The sequence below is a fragment of the Erithacus rubecula genome, assembly GCF_903797595.1.
Source record: "Erithacus rubecula genome assembly, chromosome: 13".
Classification (NCBI taxonomy): Eukaryota; Metazoa; Chordata; class Aves; order Passeriformes; family Muscicapidae; genus Erithacus; species Erithacus rubecula.
The window spans coordinates 10,146,737-10,165,216 of record NC_136665.1 but is presented as its reverse complement, the minus strand read 5'-3'; the positions used below and the strand labels follow the sequence as shown (position 1 = coordinate 10,165,216).

General features: G+C 50.4%; 1 protein-coding gene across 2 annotated transcripts in view; it reads right to left on the bottom strand.

The window, feature by feature from the left end:
- Nucleotides 1-606: 606 nt before the first annotated feature.
- Nucleotides 607-18,480, bottom strand: part of PLXNA1 (plexin A1) — a 114,094-nt gene continuing 96,220 nt past the window's right edge. For both annotated transcript variants that reach the window (XM_079316591.1, XM_079316592.1), the window contains exons 24-32: nucleotides 16,950-17,096; nucleotides 15,958-16,117; nucleotides 15,294-15,397; nucleotides 14,767-14,863; nucleotides 13,915-14,105; nucleotides 13,095-13,264; nucleotides 11,231-11,443; nucleotides 8,150-8,300; nucleotides 607-4,876 (exon numbers count right to left, since the gene is read on the bottom strand). In XM_079316591.1, coding sequence (XP_079172717.1) covers nucleotides 4,781-4,876; nucleotides 8,150-8,300; nucleotides 11,231-11,443; nucleotides 13,095-13,264; nucleotides 13,915-14,105; nucleotides 14,767-14,863; nucleotides 15,294-15,397; nucleotides 15,958-16,117; nucleotides 16,950-17,096 — 1,329 coding nt within the window. In that variant the 3' untranslated portion in view covers nucleotides 607-4,780. The remainder of the gene's footprint in view (nucleotides 4,877-8,149; nucleotides 8,301-11,230; nucleotides 11,444-13,094; nucleotides 13,265-13,914; nucleotides 14,106-14,766; nucleotides 14,864-15,293; nucleotides 15,398-15,957; nucleotides 16,118-16,949; nucleotides 17,097-18,480) is intronic.

Genomic DNA, 18,480 nt, shown 5'->3' with positions numbered 1-18,480 from the left:
GGATGATGCAGCTTAAAGACAAGGATCAGGAGATAGAAAAAGACCAGGAGATGGAAACAAAAAGATGCCCCTGCAGTGTGCAGAGCCTGCAGAGACATGATGCAGCATCACCTCACCCCTGTGCACTTCCCCCCAAGCACTTGTGCTGTCACCCCGTTCTGTCCCTATAGAGGAAGGGCCAGGATGTCTGAGGGGTGGAAGAAAAGGTGTCCCAGCCCTGGATGGTCCCTGTGGATCCCAGTGAGTGCCAGAGGAGTCAGGCAGGGATCTACCTCTCTGTGCTTGCATGGTGGGTCAGCTCCTCTGCATCTGATCAGCAGCTCTGGGCAGTTTGAAAGGCAACAAGTAAAACCAAATGGTTTAAAGCAATTTATCATGAGCCACCCAGGATAGGGGCTGATGGGGAAGCCACCCAAATCCACCTGTGAGCATCTGGAGCTCCTTTGGTGGGTATTAACAACCACAGCTCAGGATGCCCACACTACACATGCACTCTATTGCTGGCACATGGTGATGGCAATTTGTGTCACATCCCCTTGCACAGCTCCCAAAACTGCCTGCTCCATGCACCCACATCACCCCCAAAAACACAGGCAAAACACCAGCTTTAGCAAAAATGTTTAATCTCTCCTTGATGCATGTGTTTATTTACAAGTACTAAATCTGAAGAACATTAAAATAGGAAATAGCAGGATATTTACATGATCAAAGGGCGTTTGACCAGCCGTGCTGGCCTGTTGCTTCAAGTCTGAAACAATCACAGAAAGGGAATCAGGACTCCGGAGTGCGATTCTTTTTTTTTTTTTTCCCCATTTAATTTTCTAAAACTATTAGAATTCTCTGCCTCTCGCCGGGTCCTCCTCAGGTTTCCCCTGCTTCCTTAAAGGACAGCTTGTTGTGCGCTTTGGTGGGGAGCAGGTGAGCCTGGGGGTCCCCCCACCTGTCCCCCTGCTCCCTGTCCCCAGGCTGGGGCCAGCTCTGGCTGTGACACAGGGCTCCTGCTAAGGGGGACACCTCCAGGCTGGACTGCACATTTTTTCACCCCAAACTGAAGTGAAAGGCAATGAGAGGAGGGAGGGATCCCCTTGTTTGCAGTGTGAGGGATCAGCCTGCACTGTCCAGCTGCCTCTGGTGGGGGCCAGAGCAGGAGTGCCCAGAAATGCAGGCTCACAACAAGGGATGCGTCTCCATCTCACCCCATTCTGGGGCATGGGCTACACCAGCAGCAAGAGGAGTCCTGTGGATGCTTCCAGCTTCTCCACACCTTTCCCCCTTCCGAGGCAGGGTGTGACAGGGCCAGTTGTGAGCCACCAGGCCAGTGAAGGGAGGGTGGGCAGCTGCCTGGCACAATTAAGGACGCTGGGCATCGTGCGAAAGGCAAAGGTAGCACCGAGAAGCGCCAGGTGCTGGGGCAGCACTGCAGTGCCCACCTCACTGACCCCCCCTCCCTGTGGAGGCAGCAAGGGGGTGCCTGAGCAGTGGGGAGCTGCATCCTTTGGTGGAGCACACCACAGACACCCCAAAGGCCTGCAGGAGGAAGGCAACCCATCCCTAGGATCACGCTGTGGGCAGTCAGCATCACCAGGGGGCTGGAAGAGCCAGGTCACAGCACAAGGGGAGCCCAGAAAGAAGAGCCACACCATGGCACTGCCAGCCTGCTCAGCATGACCTCCCCAGGAGGAGGAGCTGCCCAAACCCATCTTAGACCCACCATGGCCAAAAACCTCACCTGTCCCTCCAGACTGGCTGAGGGAGCCCCCATGGCATTGGTGCTGGGAAAGCAACACCATAATAGACCAATTAATGGTGCTTCCAGCCCTCTGTCAGAAGAGAAATTTTCAGGGAGATGGTCTTAGAAACACATCTCCATCCCCTCTCAACCACCACAAAACCCATGTGCTTGGCTCCCTCAACAGCAACCAAAGCTCCCCAAGACACTCTTACCACTGCAGCAGGCAGAGCCCACACCAGTCCTGGACAGAGACCCCAAAGCCATCACACTTCCATCACACTGCAGTGACCACCGTGCATTGCTGCCATCCTCCAGGCGATTTCCAGGACCTCCACCAGCACCACGCAGCCAGCAGTGCCACAAGGAAGAAGTTTTGCACCAAAGGGAGCTGCAGGCACCCCTCCAGCCCATCACAGCAAAAGTGAATTCTACAAAGGGACTCCCAGAGGTTCTATCCCACCAGAGCACCCAGGGAGGTGCTGGCAGCCAGCAGTGGCCCCAGCACAGGGCACACAGCTGTCCTTTAAGGCTCTCCAAGTATCACATTTGAGATGTGAACCTCTAAAGTCTTTCTTTTTGCTGTTTCTTTTTTTTTTCTATTGGACGAGAAAGTGGCAAATTAATTTCAAATTAAAAAAAAATAGGTAACAGGTCTAAACAAACCTCTAATATTCAATACTCGCAGTTTCTTTGTTTTATGGGTTTTTTTCTTCTGTTTCTTAAAAAGATCAACTCAGACTAAAATCTAGCACAGTCATGCAACAGCCCACAGCTCTCAGAAATCCAGCGACAGCTCAGGGTTCGTAGGTTTGGGAAACAATTAGAAATTCTCTTTCAAACATAGTTTTGCTGTTGTGGTTGGATTCTCTTGTCATCTTTTTTGCCTTTTTTTTTTTTTTTTTTTTTTTTAATCAGCATCTTCTCTCCTTTCCCTCCTTATTAAAACAAAACAAAACCAAACAAAATTACAACATAATGAGAGATGTGCAGGCTTCAAACGATTGTTCTGCATGGTGAGAAAGGCTTGGAAGTTCCTTCCAGACCATTTGGTATCCTTTTTAATTTTTTTTTTTTTTTTTTTTTTTTTCAGTGGTTGTTTGTTTTGTTTTAACTGGCTGCGTAAATTCATCTCATTTTTATATTGGTTCAATTCTCCTTCAGTTAACTATACAGCACCCCACTGGGGCACGAGAATTAGATTGTAACCACATATATATATATACACACTTTTATTATTTTTTTTTTTAATTAAAAACTTCATTATTTCTCCCTCTCCCCCCCTTAACTTGCAATTTAAGGGAATGGACAGAAATCAGCTGGGCTTCTCTCCACTTGGATTTCGACAGCCATCCGCTCCTGGCAGAGTGTGGCCCCATGTGCCATGGCCTGGGCAGTGACAGGAGTTCTCAGTACAGGAAAGGAAAGGGTTTTGCTCTCTTTTTTTTGGAAGTTTTTGGTCACCTGCTGCCATTCAGGGCAGCATTCAGCACCTTTTCATCTCTGGAAAGCACAAACCCACAAGGAACTGACATTTCCAAGGGGGAAGCTGAGGGAGAGACCTCAGGTCTCCAGTGAAGCCCTGTCAGGGCAGAGGCAGCGGAGGGGAGACAGGGTGACAGCAAGGAGAGAAAGGGGGAGAAAGAAGGAAAAGACAGAGAAAGAAAGGTCAGTTTTGGGTGGAAGGTCCTGCACACATTTGGGCTCCCCAGGTGGAAGAGCAGGTGACAGCCCCATGGCAACCTGGATCCCAGTCAGGAGTGCAGAGGAGCTGCCTTCCCTTTCCCTGGGGATCTGGTCTCTTCCCCTGCAGCAGCACAAAAAAGATGGTGGGGAAAAATAAACATAAAGGGGCTTTGTTAAGGCAGCTCCAGTGCCATAGAACCTGCCACAAAAAGCCAGGCTGGCTCTCCATCAACCCTCCTGACAGCCCACAAGACCCCACAAGCATCCTCGACCCCACATCATCCCAGGACAGGCAGGAGCAGGCACCACTGCCCGACCACCCCACAGCCACTGAACCAGGAAAACAAGGACAAGCTCAACAAAACACCGACCATCCCTCAGCAATCACCCAGGAAAAGAAAAACCAGCCTTGGGATCTCCCTTCCTCTCTGATTTTGACCTCCAGAACCACTCAGCAGCATTAAAATAACAGCATCTATCCAGCTAACAAAACTCCCAACTTTTTTTTTTTTCTTCAATTTTTTTTTCGCACTAAACAACATTCAAATAAAACATGGCACAGGACGTATTTTAGAAATATCAAAGCTCAGGGATTTCTCCCTTTCCTGCCCACCCCTAAAGCCCAAACCCCATACCTCCCCAGCATCAGTCCTTTAGCTTATCTCTTAAAATCGTTTTTGTTAGTTCATTGCAAAAAATTCAGAATATTTTTTTCCCCTCCCATTTTTGTTATAATTTTTTTTTTCCTTTAAATTAAAAATTTTGTCTGTCTCGTGTAAATTGTGCAAATATAGCAGTTAACACTAGTGGCAGAAGGCCAGAGAGAGAGAGAGAGAGAGAGAGAGAAGGGGGGAGAGACAGAAAAAGAGAGAGAGGAGGAGGAGGAGGAGAGGGGGTGGACAGCTGGGGGGGAAGGAAGGGAGAGCAAGTCAAGTACAGTAAAAATAGGAGCCCACCCACCCTCCCTTCACCAAAGTAACAACAACATCCGAACGCCTTCCGAGAAAGCCCCGCGCTCCCGGCCCTGCCTCCCGGCGGCTCGGGGCCCTGCCCAGGCAGGGGCGCCCGGCAGCTCCATGGGCAGGCGGCCCCATTGCTCTGCAAGGTCCCTGCTCGTCCCGCTGCCGCTGGCTCTGGCCGTGGCTCAGGGAGCTCTGCCGCTGCCCTCGGGATTTGCGTGTCATTCCGCCAAGCGCGAGGTTTCCGCGTGTGTCCGTGTCTCCCACGGGCCCGGCCGCTCCCAGCCCCAAAGTCTTGTGCCCACGCTGGCCACTGGCTGCTCCTCCATCCGTCCATCCCTCCCTCCCTCTGTCCGTCCGTGTCCGTCCGTCCCCGCTGCCGGACGCTGGCGCCGCTGCCGCCTTCTCAGCTGCTTAAGGCCATTGTGTCGATCGCCTGCTCCAGCTTACTCCGCAGCCGCTGCCTCCGCGCCTGCTCGTCCTTCTCCAGCGCAGCCAAAATCTGGGGACAGAGGGCAGCACACAGGGTGAGGAGGTGCCCTGCTACCCAAAGCGGCTCCTTGTGGCCTGCTGGCTCTTTGATGGCAGCAGGACAGGGGGATGTGGCCCCAAGGGAAGTATTCTTGTTCTCAACAGGGCCAAAGGAAGTGCAAGGTGAAGGACACCACTGTGAGTGAGGCCATCCTCAAACCGAGCCACCGGGACCCGCCTGACACCAACCAGGAGCCAACTTGCACGTGGGGAAATGAAGAAAACGCAGTCAAACAGAAGGTGAACCCCAAATCCAAGCTAGCAACACCTTCCCACCATGTCTGTGACTCCAACAATCCTGTAACACCTTTGGGAAGTAGGGGTTTTGTTTCAGAGACCACAATCAAACCATGAACTGGTTCCACATGCACAAAAACACCAAATCACAAGGCTTCAGCTGCCACCAGTGCTAAAACCTGTCTCATTTCATCACAACTGAGGAGCAGTGGGTGTTGGAAGGGGACATCAGATAGATGCACCAGCAAAGCCTGGGAGCCCCCAGTCCTGTTCAAAGGCTGCACCCTTAGAGTCACTTTCCTCCCCTGAAATCCTTTCTCTAAACAAGCTGCTGGTAAGGATGACAGACTGCAGGCTGCAGGGACAGTCCCCTGCCCCAGGCTAGATGTGACTGTGCCCCCAGGGCTGGGGAAGGACTGGAAGCAGCAGGAAGGTAGAGGATGAGACTCAGAGTGGGGAAAAGGGAGTAACAAAGTGTAAAACAAAGGGGCAATTGCCCTCCCAGCAGCCAGGAGTCTCGTCTCACTAACATCATAACAGCAGAGCAGAAAAGCCGATTTAAAAAAAACAAACCTGACAGAAATCTCATCTCCTCGGGTGAGCTAGTTGAGAGAGCAAATTTTTTGCAATTATATATCAGGGCATCCGTCAAAGGGGACTTGATTAACCATTTCATTGGCTGCATAATTGGAAACCAACTGTTGTATAATTAATAGACTTACTAGGAGGCAGGCAAAGTCCATCAGGAGCCCTACAGGTAACTTCTTAATGGGGAATCAGCTCCCTTTGATTAAGAGCTGCTGCAGTGCTGGCAAGTTGTTGAAAGGCAGGCAGAGCGTGCTGAGGAGCATCCACCACACTGCCACAACCAGCCTCTGGTGGGGCAGGACCAGGCTGGCCCCTGTCTTCTGGGGCATTAAGAGATGTCTGATGGGGAGTCACCTCCCAAAAGAGAAAGGAAAGCTACATCTGGGCACTGGTGTCAGCTCCCAAGGAGGGGAAAAATCACCAGCAAGAGCTGGACACATCTGATTTACCTCCCCTGGCAGCACCCACCCAGGGCAGCAGCTGGACTGGCAAGGATTCTTAGATTCTGCCACAAAACTGCTACTGGGGACACTCCCCCCCATCCATCTCCACAGATGCTCTCAGCCCTCATGCTACACACAGAGTAAAATACATGTAGTGATACTCATACAGAAATCAAAATTCCACATGCCTGAGCTGGAACCAAGTAAGACTGGCCTGAGAACTGAAGCCTATTCCCCTACCTGCCTCCTCTGCCTCTCCCAACCAGACAGCTGTATATCTTGGAATGCTGAGGTACCAAATGATTCCCAAATTGCCCATGCATTTATTTACTCCTCTCTTATCTCAGCCTTATGGAAACAATGCAGTCAAAGGAAACCTGTGCTGGGTGTAGGGAGACCCAGGTTTGTCACCTGCTGTAAGGAGCAAGGACCACTGATTACCAAGATGCAAGTACCCAAGTGAAAATTAATTATGATTTTCATTCACAGCCAATGACAGCATATTATTGCACTGAACAACAGGAAAAATTATTCTTTCCCATTTTGCATCAAAGAGGGTGCAATCGGGCTGCATATAATTGTGCTTAATGAATGAAAACAAACAAAGGGAACAGCTGCGATTTATTAATCCCATTACAAATAATAAAAAGTTCCTGAGAGCTGTGAACACACTTGTGATGCTCAGAGAGCAGGCAACAGCAAGACACTCAACAGATGTCAGGCTGCTGTTAGCAGGCAAGAAGAGGACCTGTGCCCCTAAAGAGGAGCTCATTAATGCCATGGGTTCCTCTCACATGGCCCCCTCCATGCTCTCACCCAGGGCTTGGAGGATTTTTATTTAAAGTTTGTGGGATTTTTAGACGGACCACAGCAAATCTAGATCTTCCAGACTGCTCCACTTTCACTCTCATGGTAGCACAGAGCTGTGTACAAACTGTAAAATCCCAAAACCCCTTCAGGGCCAGCCCATTACCCAGAGCAACAGGGGCCTCTGGGATGTGCCATCCAAAATCAGCTAAGGACTGGCATGGTCATCAGTACATGGCCATCAGCTGCATGGTGACTACCACACAGCATCTTCCCAAGAACCAGGAAAGCCAGGATCTCCTCTTCCCTCCTGTAAAGCACTGAGTTCCACAGGATATTGGCAATCACAATCCCAGTGCTGACCTTAAGCCCAGGAGCCAGGTCTGCTACAATCTGCCCATGGACCCCTTAAATTCACACCTCAAAGAGGCACTGGGAGAAGCCCCTTGGGATTGCTGCATGGTACAAGAGGCACCCCATTTCCTCTCCTGGCTCTGAGTGGGAAAATGTTCTGGCACTCTGTCACCTAAATTAGCCACCATCCTAATACAGTCATCAAACCCATTTATTGGGACAATAAAACCTGTACTATCATGCTATGTGTATAGACCTATATTTTACTGTAGTTACATATTTTATTGCTTTAATAAGATGTAGGCTGTGGATTTGAACAGAGTTGTGAGAAATTAATTTGTATAAATTACAACAGAGGAGTTCTTAACCATCCTTACTGACATTCACAAAACAAGCACTGGAGAGGCCACCATATCTTCTAACATCCCTGGGGAGAGGAGCCAAACACCACCAGTACAGTTTCACAATATTGGTACCACCATGGTGTGAGTAGCAGTGGATAGGGGAAGCATACTCATATAATGCTGGAAACTCTGCAGCCTCATGGAGCTCATGTGCCAAATGTGTAGAAAAATAGGTGTTTCCCACATTACTCACTGCAGAAAATATGAGGAATGAGCACTGCCCCCTCCAGCTCCTGGCTTCATGCCTCCCAAACCTTTCCTTCTCCACCAGGCCAAGCACAGACATGGAATATGTTACTATTCCACATTTCACTGTGTGTTTTTCTACAGGAAAAAGCAGGGGACTGCAGAAACAAGGGCAAAAGGACACAAGAGGCATCTCAGGCCTGAGTGTGCCTCACCACATCTTACCTCATCCTTGTACTTGGTGATGTAGGAGTAGATCTCGTGCAGGGCGCTCATGCTGTTGAACTGGCTGAGGTGTAACCGCGACTGCTCGGCCAGGTACGCGCTCATGTCCTGGTCACTGATGGCTGGCATTTTAGCTATATCTGCATAATATCTGCCAGGGGGAACAGGAGACAGGGTCACAAACAGGGACAGGCAGGAAGGGATGGGCCCTGCCACCACGCTCACAGAGAACAGCCACTGGAAAGGCAAGTGAAGAGCATCTGTCCTCCAAGCAGTGAGATACACCCACCCATTCTAACACTGCTCACCAACAGGTCTCTGAGCACTCCACAGAGCAGTCAGCACCATTAGGAATGTGGTCCTGATGGGACAGCACCCAGCTCAGTGCAATTCTGCTCACCATGGTGGGAAGCCAAGCGATGATGCTCTAAGGGATTTTCCACCCTCTCCTAAACTACGTATTTTTTGTCCTTCCCATCCCATTGGCATGTTTTGCCACCAAACCACATGCACCAGGACCCTCCACACCTGCAGCAACACATAAGGCTTTGCTACCACTCTCCTAAGGTCACCATGTCCCTAAAGCCAACAATGCCCCTTTGCATTCAATAAAATACTTGAGGTGTGAACACATGACAACCTGCCCCTGCAGCGATACATGTGCTGTGGTAGTGGAAAAACAGAATATCCAACAGGATGTTCATCACAACCCTGAGAGGACAAAGCTGCAGCATCCCACTAAAGCAGGAGAGTTACACCAAACAGACAAACCAGTGGACTTTATGGAGACCAGAGTCGTGTCCACTTGTTTTAAAAGAAGCCCTGCCCACAGCAGAGAAGCCATGGCTGCTCCAGAGAGCAGTACTGCCAGCATTTCCACCTGGAAATACAGAGTGCCTGCCTCTCTCAGGTTTGCTCTGCTCCTCATGACTCCTCACTCAGTAAAGTTTCTGGTACAGTGATTAGCATCATTAGTGTCATCAGCTGAACGCTGAGATGGAACACTGCTGAAGCACTTGGATAGGAGCAGATGGCAGCAAGACCACTTGAGAAGATGAATATGAGGATCCACTCCAGCCCACTGCACTGAACTCAGCTAGTGATAAACTACTTTATCACTAAAAGCTGGGCAGTTTTTACAAAGATGCTCATTCATACCGAGAAAATTATGTAAGAGAGTTTCTGGATGCTGCCAGAAGACAGTGGTCTGAGGTGAGGACCTCTGACTAAACCAGGCATCTCCTATACCCCTAGAGAGATCACCCCAGAGTGGCATTTCCTAAAGCAGCAGTTTCACATTCCAAGTGTTATCATGACACATAGGATGGGAAGAAACCATCATTTTTCAATACAAGTGAGCATGGCTCACATGGACCATGATTTCAGTCACACCATCCATTTCCAGGGGACACCTGTGACCCAGCAGTAGTCCCCTTGGGTTTCCCCAGGTTTCCCACTTCCTAGGTATTTCCCTGTGCTATTCCTGCCTCAGATTGGGAGGATGCCCTTTTTTAGCTGGTGCCTGAGCCACAGCAGCAGACAGACCTGCTGTTGGGACCAGCAGTCCCACTCAGCCACCCCCGCACCACTCCCATCCCTCCTTTGCAAAGCTTTGTGACTATAACTGTGCCAAAAGCCAGAAATGCTGATTATGCCATAAATCCCTGCAGTAGAGGAACAGTAGCAGACAGAGTCACCCCCTGCACAGGACATCTCTGCCCCCTGCTCATCTGCCTCTGGGATCATACTGGGGGTAAGCAATGGCAGGAACATCTGTCGCCACTGAGATCTCCCACCTCCTCACCAGGGACACAGAATGTCTAGACCAATGTTTAACTCTGAAATGGTTTTATACCTTTTTTCTTCCAGGCACATACACAGAGCTGAATATTTTTGTCATAGAAATGGCAAGGTCAGAGAAATTCACCTTATGAAGCCTGTGATGTTCCTACGGGACCCCACTCCAAAGCCTCATCCAGCCCCACAAAAGAATTTCCTCCTATTACCATGCAGCTCATCTCTCATCTCAGGCATCATATTTCAGGGGCACCTTTCCTTCTGATCCAAGCCCTACCTTCCTCGAGGGAAGATGCCTGTCTTTGTACTCGCCTGCAAAACAGCAGGCATGCCAACAGTGCAGCAAAAATATCTGTGTACAACCCAGTACCCCAGTACAAAGTCCCATCCTTACAAACTAGAGAATATGACATTTGCTGTTGTCTGCACATACTTCATTTAGTTCAGTCTGTGTTGGTCAGGATGCTGAGAAAGGGCCCTCAGTTAAGAAAAAGCATCATCCTTAGCCCAGCACATCATCACAAAGAAAAAGTTGCATCAGCAACCTGAAATCTGCCATTTTTTAAATTTTATGGAATTCCACTTCTCAAGATGGCAGCATTTTAACTGTAGCTCTATTTGGAGGGCTTTGGAGGACATCTCCTAGGTTTCTCTCTAAAAGGATAAAGCTAAACACAGCATTATGCCTGAGTGCACCAATTTGCAATCAGTCTCATTCAAACCTTGAACCTTAAACACTACATTAATTCAGTGGGACGGAGGGACATCTCTCCTCAGCTAACAGGGACGGTGGAGGGTGTTGGAAGGTGTCAGGGGACCTGCTCCTCAGCACAGAGACAGCAGCCTGAGCACTGGGAAATGATAATTTTCAAGCATTTCAGCAAAACCTGCATGTATTGTTGTGGTACAAAAAAGGCACTTCTCTAGTCCAAGGCTGAGTTGTCGCTGCTCTTCAAAAGCAATCAAGTGAGGAGCTAGCAATTCCCTAGTACAGACCAAGTTTTTACAACAGAAGACATCAGACAACCTAATAGTGGAGGTTGCTTTTAGCACCCCTTAAGCAAGTCTTAAACGGCTCTTCAAAACAGTCTTTGCAAACTCATTCCAGGAGACAATCATGAGACAGCATCATCCCCAAACAAGAGCATCACCTTCTGTGAGCATCAGTACAGTGCTGCTACAGTCAGCTGCCAAGAGAAGCTCTCCCAACAACCCACATCCCCACTCCACCATCCACTGCAAGTCCCCCGGGCAGAGCAAGCAGCTATTGACAAGTCTACTCACCTTTCTACCCAGCTCTTGTAGTTGGGGATGTCCTTGGCATACAGTAGTTTGTTGGAGGGAGAGTCCTTTCCTAGCTTGTGCTCAGAAGTTGAGCAGGAGTCCATGAATGTCTGAGCCACCACGGATAGGCAGGCATCAGTAATACTGTTCTTGTGAATGTCGAACACAAACTGGGGGTTCTTTATCACATTCACCCAAAAACGTAGAGGTAGACTGAGGGATGAAGGAAACAGGAGTCAGCACCTGAGCCACACCCTGCAGGGCAGCTGGCACACACGTGAACCTCCAGTTGTAGAGAAGGAGCTTCCCATGACCAAGAATTGGGTAGGTTGCTTTTCCCAGCATTCCAGGGATGCAAACATCCTGAGTAAATGGCTATTCCCCCCTGCCCACCCCAAAAAACAGTTCTCAGTGAAGAAATTCCTCAGCACTGCCAACATCTCCCAAGGTAAACCAAGGCAGTGCAGATCTGTGGTTTCTCCAAGGATCCACTCACACTGAAGAAACCTTGCTGAGCCCCTGGGTCAAACCAGACACGGTCCCTTTCTCTTACGTTAATAATCCCTTTGAAGTGTGGCATTTCACACATCTCCTGTGTCAGAGCAGGGAGTTAGCTGGACTCCTCAAGGGACTCATTAGCGCGTTTAACACCAGAGGGAAATTTAGGTGGCCTCAGATGCTGCAAATAAAGCTCTCAGCTGTAGAGACAGCAGGTCTCCTGGCAAACCATTGACTGGTTGTTTGCTGTATACTGACAAACGTGCCACCGTCCATGGCTGCACTTCCCAATCCTGCTGCCCCTCTCCTCTCCCAGGAGTGCCTCAGAGCCTCCCCCACCAGAAATCCTCCTCCCTCTTTCATTCCCCACCACCTACACTCAGTGAATGCTTTTATCTTAAACAAAACACACTTTGTTCCCCAGGACTTTCCTAATGAGGGTACTGGGTGCATGTACATATTTCATTTGTGAAGGGAATGGCCTGGAGAAATTAGCTCCACACGTCGAATTAGCACCCAGAGATAAGCACAGGCATTAGTATGCAAGAGCCTGTGTGCCCAGCTCCTGAAGAGTGGGGCTTTTTTCCTCCCTTGCCTTTCACTCCTTCTTTTAATATAGGAAGCTGAGTTATAAATCAGTTCCAAGCACTTCCGTGCTCTCACATCTCCATTTCAAAATGTTTCTTTTCCTGCCCTGCTAATTGCAAACAGTTACTGAACTACACAAAAGTGATTTGGCTGCCATTTAACAAATGCCAGACACGGGGAACATACGTACCCGTCTCCAGCCACAGCAAAATCAGAGAGATGGAATCAGTGAGGCAGCAGAAATGAAAAATGCCAAAGGGGGCTGAGGAGCCAACACCTGCCCCAGCACAGCACCCAGGAGGTGTCAGGAGCTGCCCCACCCCGGTGTTCAGCCAGTGACAGCAGAGCAGGGGCTGGCTCTGCAAGGGCAGCACACAGATCTGGGCTGACTGCGTTAGGGCACGGCTGAGTGACAGCAAGGAGTGAGAAACACCTTGAGGACAGCAGAGATGAGAACTGGGGCTGGCATCCCTGGAGGAGCCCGGGGGATGCAGAGCCAAGGTGAGATGGGAAGGGAGCTGCAGTGGCCCTCAGCGACTGCAGACATCAGGGGGAGCGTGGTGCTGGGATCTGGGGAAGGGCTGAGCCAGCACTGCATTCCTGGGATTTTTGCTGCGAAGGAAGGCATGCAAGGGATTTACCCACACCCCAAATACAGAGATATGGGCCCCTCTTGTCCTGGATCATTTCCAGGTACATATTTCTGTTCCCCGTGGGAGGGCTTGGAAGCTGTGATGTTGTTAGCCCACCCCACCAGCCCGCTGTCCTTCTCCATTACCAGTTACTCTTCCAGGTGTGCCTGACATCATAATCATTGATCTGATGCTTATCAGCTTGTTCATCCAGGAAATCAAACATGTATTTGATGGCGAGGGGCAGTGCACTCCCACGGTGAGCTGTGCTAAAGATGGTCTCAAACAGGTCATCCACAAATTTCTGCAAGGTGCCCTGGGGAGGAGAGAGAGAGAAAAGGGCTGCTCAGCAACACCCTATGCCAGCAGAGAGGTGAGTCTAACTAATTGTCAGCCTCTAAGCCAATTTCACTTCTATTCCTACACCTGAAAGAGCAGCACAGTACAGTCTGTGCAACCCTACTGGTTCTCAGTGGTTTCTACTGGGAAACAGACACTGCAGTGATGAGGTATCTCCTTCACTGTATGATCTGGCATGCTAAAAGTATACAAAGAAAAACACAAAGCAAGAAAGTGTTGCATGTGCTGAGGGAAGTGGAACATGCTGCAGTGCCAAATGCCTGGGGTAATCACCCTTCCCACATCACCAGTTCTGCAGTTTTATCCCAAACAACAAAGAGGCACCTAACTCAGGACATCTCTGCTTTGCAGACCAGCAGCTGCTCAAGGATACAGAGAACAGTAACAACACCAAAAGGTACAAAAAGAAAATAGGAAAATCCACTCAGGGGATATTCACCAATGGTTTCAACACACAAACCCTTCACCTCCAGCTCAGAAAAGAGACCAAATGAGGACTTCTTTCTGTGCTAGAGCAGGGGACTAACAAAAAAGCAGCACAAGTCCCTCCCCTTCCCCACTCAGATTCCACAAGACAGGCAGCAGCTCTGGGTGCCTGGGCCATACCTTGGTGGCTAGCAGCCGGGTCAGGTAGATCTCAGAGACCATCTTGCTGCCGCGGTCGCCCTCGCGCTGGTCCATGTGGTCGTGGTTCTTCACCAGGTGCCAGAGCTTCGTGCCGCTCTCCAGGTCAGGGGTGATCATGGGTGTCCGTGAGCGCAAGCTGTCGGGGCTGCTGGCTGTCCTCAGCATGCTCTCTGCAAGCACAGGGGAGGCTCCCACCCTGCTGCTGCTGCCTCACCACCAGCCCCAGCACTCCCCTTCCCTCCACAGCAGCTTTGGGACTCAGCCTCTGCAGCCACTGTGAATTGGTTGCTCTGCTGTGACCCTCCTCACAGCCTGCTGGGCCAATGCAAGCCTGACTGATATACAGGAACCAGGACAACCATGGAAGGAATTCTGCAGAGCCTGTCCTGCTCCCAGCACATGAGTGCCAGGATCACAGATGCTTTCTGTGCCAGTCTGAGCTGATCACACCATTCCCTTCCAAACCAAGGCTGAAATACACCTGCCAGCACGTTCGTGGGAGTCTTCAACTCTGCTCTTTTAAGTGCTAAGTGCCTCTGTGCTTATTTTAATTAGATTTCAGGGGAATAAAAGGGAAAGGATCCCTTAAGAGCAGCCATCTAACATTTGCCTTTTTCCCCTGAGTCCAACATACTGCAAAGAAAGATGGCTCTGAGGGCACCTACTCTCTCTCCAACACTAGAATAAATAGCACTGTGCAGGAGAGCTGGGAGTTTGGAGGACTTTGTTCACATGAGCTACAGTTAGATTCACTTGCCCTGTGCCTTGGTCCATGCCCAGCCCAGTGCCACCTCCCCTGCCAGCCAGAAAAAAATGCTCATGTGCACTCACCATATCTGCTGAGGGACTTGGTGAAGGTGGAGGAGTTGGAGATGTTGTATGCTGAGTTCTGCTTGGGCACCAGGGCTACTGAGGAACCATCTGTTACCTGCAGGCAGAAATGGGCTGAGCAGGCTGCCACACCAGAGAGGCACAGGGGGAACAGCCCCAGCACAGGATAAACCAGCCCCAGAAGGATGCAGTGACACTGCCACCACCCCAGGGACATCATCTCCAGCAAAGGAGCCTGACATATCTCTGTGACAGCTGGGGGAAGGGGCAGAACAGGAATACACCAGAAAGTTCAGTGTCAAAATGGCAGAGTAAGGTCAGAGTGGGAAGCAGCCTCTATGAATCCTGGAAATACCCATTTAAAAGCACTTTAAACATGAGGTGCAGGCAGGAAAGTGACTGCAGACCTCCTGGCCATGGCCTGGAGAGCTGAGCCTAGGCTCTGACCAAGCTGAGGAGGGAGAAAAGATGCTCAAGCTCAAAGCAGCTGGTGACTGCTCCATGTTCTCCATTATGGACTGCCTTACCTGGTAGTGGGCCAGGGTGTTCAGCCTCTTCCAGTCATTGTCAATCTTTGTGGTGACATCCTCATCCTGCAGTATGATGCGGGCCATCCTGCCCTGACGCCACTCTGTCCCCATGAGGGAGAAGGGCTCATGGTTAGCAGACAGCAGGAGCACAAAGCTAAGGAAAGGCTACGAGCACAGTCCCAAGGCATCAGCTTAAGAGGCCTCCCACCCCTCTCTGAGCCCCAGGGCTGATGACTGTCAATGTGTTGGACAAATCCAAGTACTCGGGGAAAGACAGCATCAGCTTGACCCTGGTGCATGTTACTTGTGCTCTCCACTCCCCCATCCCCCATTTAAGAACGGGACCATTAACACTGCTCTCAGCTATTGCTGGCCTCCTTGGATCTCAAGGCACCTTAGTCTGCAATTCAGACCCCAGAAGAGCCATGGGGGCTCTTCTCCCCACCCTCTCTACTGGCAGGATCATGCCAGTAGAGCCCTCATGCCAGGGTTCCCCCCACACACACAGTCAGTGCCACCAGCATGGCAAAAGTGGGCTGAACAAGCACAAATGTGCTTCTGTAGGATTTGTTGATTTTCCTGCCCTGCCCAGATTTGTTGGCACTTCTGCTCTCAGTCACATCCCTGCTCCCCAGAGGGAAGTGCTTGGCCTCTCTCTTACCCAGGTCCATGTCTCCAGCTTTGGGTCTCTGGGAATAGGGCACACCCTTGTAGACAGCATCCAGCAGCTTCTCCTTCACCTGCGTGATGGTGTCGCAGTTCAGCACCTTGACAGGGATCTCTGGGGCATTCTCATTCTCAGGGTTCACACAGTTGAGGGTCTGCACAGGGACAGAAAGGTCGAGTGAGAGGCTGTGACACACCACCTGCAAAGGCAGGTCCAAGGACACAAGGCTACAGCTGTCTACAGGCCATGTCTTCTCACCTCCTGAGCTGCTGGGGGGCTGTAGCCACATGGCACATTTCTGCTCCCCCTTCCCCACCTCTCCCTGCCACTCTCAAACCTCCAATTCCCAGAAAGGAAGCACAGTGTCAGTGAATGAATCCTGGGCCAGCAAACCATGCCCAGTGCAGCCTGTTGAGAATGAGCAATGCCCAGGCACAGTGCACTCCCCACCCAAACCAACCCTGTGGAGACAGCTGCAGGTGAAGAACCAGCTGCAGGTTCAGCCAGGAGAAGGGTCTGGCTTATCATTTAGCTGGACAGAGGACATGGCTCAGAAGGAAGACATCTCTCCACCTCCTACAGTTACCTCCAAGCCCTAACTTTGATCCCCACCAAACATGAGCTATGGGCTGCTCATATTGTATTATTATGATTATTATCTATATTAGCACAAGCTCAATAGCATCTCTCACCCAAACCTGCCATTGCCAGAGGTTTGCCTGAAAATATATGGAGCAGAATTCAGTTCATGTTTGGCTTCCTTGGGCCCATGGCAATAGCAAACCTTGCCAAGGAAAGGCCTGTTTCTGACCTTGTCTGAGATGGGCCCCACTCAGATAGGGTAAGAGACACCCCAGGAATGCTGGAGAGAACAGACAAAAATCTCTCTCTAAAAGTACTTTGTGTGCCTCCAAGATCTTGTTAAATAGCTGGACCTGGCAGCTGTGGCAAGCACCACTGCCACTGAGGCTTCTGCTTGCACTAACCAGCATTTTGTAGTCGATCTGCTGCCGGATGAGCTTGTCCTCACTGAGGGAGTAGCGAGCCTCTCCTGTGATGGCATCAATGGGTCCCTTCTCCATCTGCTGCTTGATGGCACAGTACAACATGAAGAGTGGTTCCCCAGCACATTCCTGTGGGACAGGGGGATGGAGGGAAGGAGAGAGAGGAGTTAGAAGGTGCCAGGCACCACCTTCACCTTTCAAGAGCCACCACAATGTCAGAAGTCTCCTACAGCATCAATCTCCACCCAACATTAAAAGAGTCTCCATCCCTTGCTCAAGATGGCTAGGAAGAGGATCCGTGGTAAAATTCATCCTGTGAAGGAACTCACTCTCTCCTTCCAAGCCCACTGGAAGTTGTTCATCTATCAACCTGTTGGCTCAGATTCCCAGAGCTTCCAGATACTTCTGGGTGAATTCTGCTAATTCTGCAAGCCTAAGATGAGCTAAAAAGGTCTACTGAAAAGCAGATTGAATCTGGGGACCTTGAATATGGGATACAGCCTGTCTTTTGAGGTGCTCCAGACAAGAGAAGCATCTGAGGACTGGAAAGGGCACACTGCAGTGGGACAGCCTGGGGGCTCTTGCCCAGACATCACAATGCAGTTCTGACATCTGCCAGGATCCCAATCTCACATGAGAAAAGGTCAAAGGAGGTTTCTCCAAATGACAGCTGGGCACAGCCAGCCATACCCACTGGAAATAAAAAGCAAGGGAGCAACCCACAGACAATCCTACCCTGAGTCTCCAGGTGATGGAGGGGACCAGGCAAACCTGGAGTTAAACCATTTGCCATCTATGCATCTCCACTGCCAAAGCCTTGTAATCAGAGCCAGCTTTAGCTACCAGACAGAGCCACATCTCTGTGGCATCAGCATCTATCTCATGTGAGAAAGGGAAAGAGAAATTGGACCAGACACTTCTCCCTAAAACACGCTGGATGTTTCAGAAATACAAAAGGATCTGCCAAGGTTGGAAACACCAACCAGCCTGGAGCCAGGATTTGGCATAGTGGGACTGGGAGTGGACACTCATTCATAACCCAGGGCCTAAACACGTCCCTTGAGCTGCATCCCAATGAATTCTTCCAGATACAGGCATTAGCCCTAAGGGAGAAAAAAAGAGTACAATGGGAACAGAGAGGATGGAGAGAAGTCCCAGCAGATTTTACCCCACTAGCCTCATCCCTCCCTCCCGGCCGCCTCACAAATAAATTGTACTTTGGTGCAAAGTGTGGCTGCTCTCCCTGTCACCATATGCTGTTAGCATCTCGTTAGCATCTGCGGTAATTAAAGAGACAGCTGCTAACGAGCAGGAACAGGCATACATCATCCCCAGACCTACCGACAACATGCCTGTCTTTGAAATTATGTTTCATTTGCAAACTTGGCTTCATTAAGTCAGTTTGGAAAAGTGAGAGACCCAAGTGGGTGCTAGGCTGCACAGCACCGGCTGCCTGGTCAGGCAAGGCTGGCTGCAGAGTGGTGAGAGCCCAGGGCACCCCAAGCCTACCCCT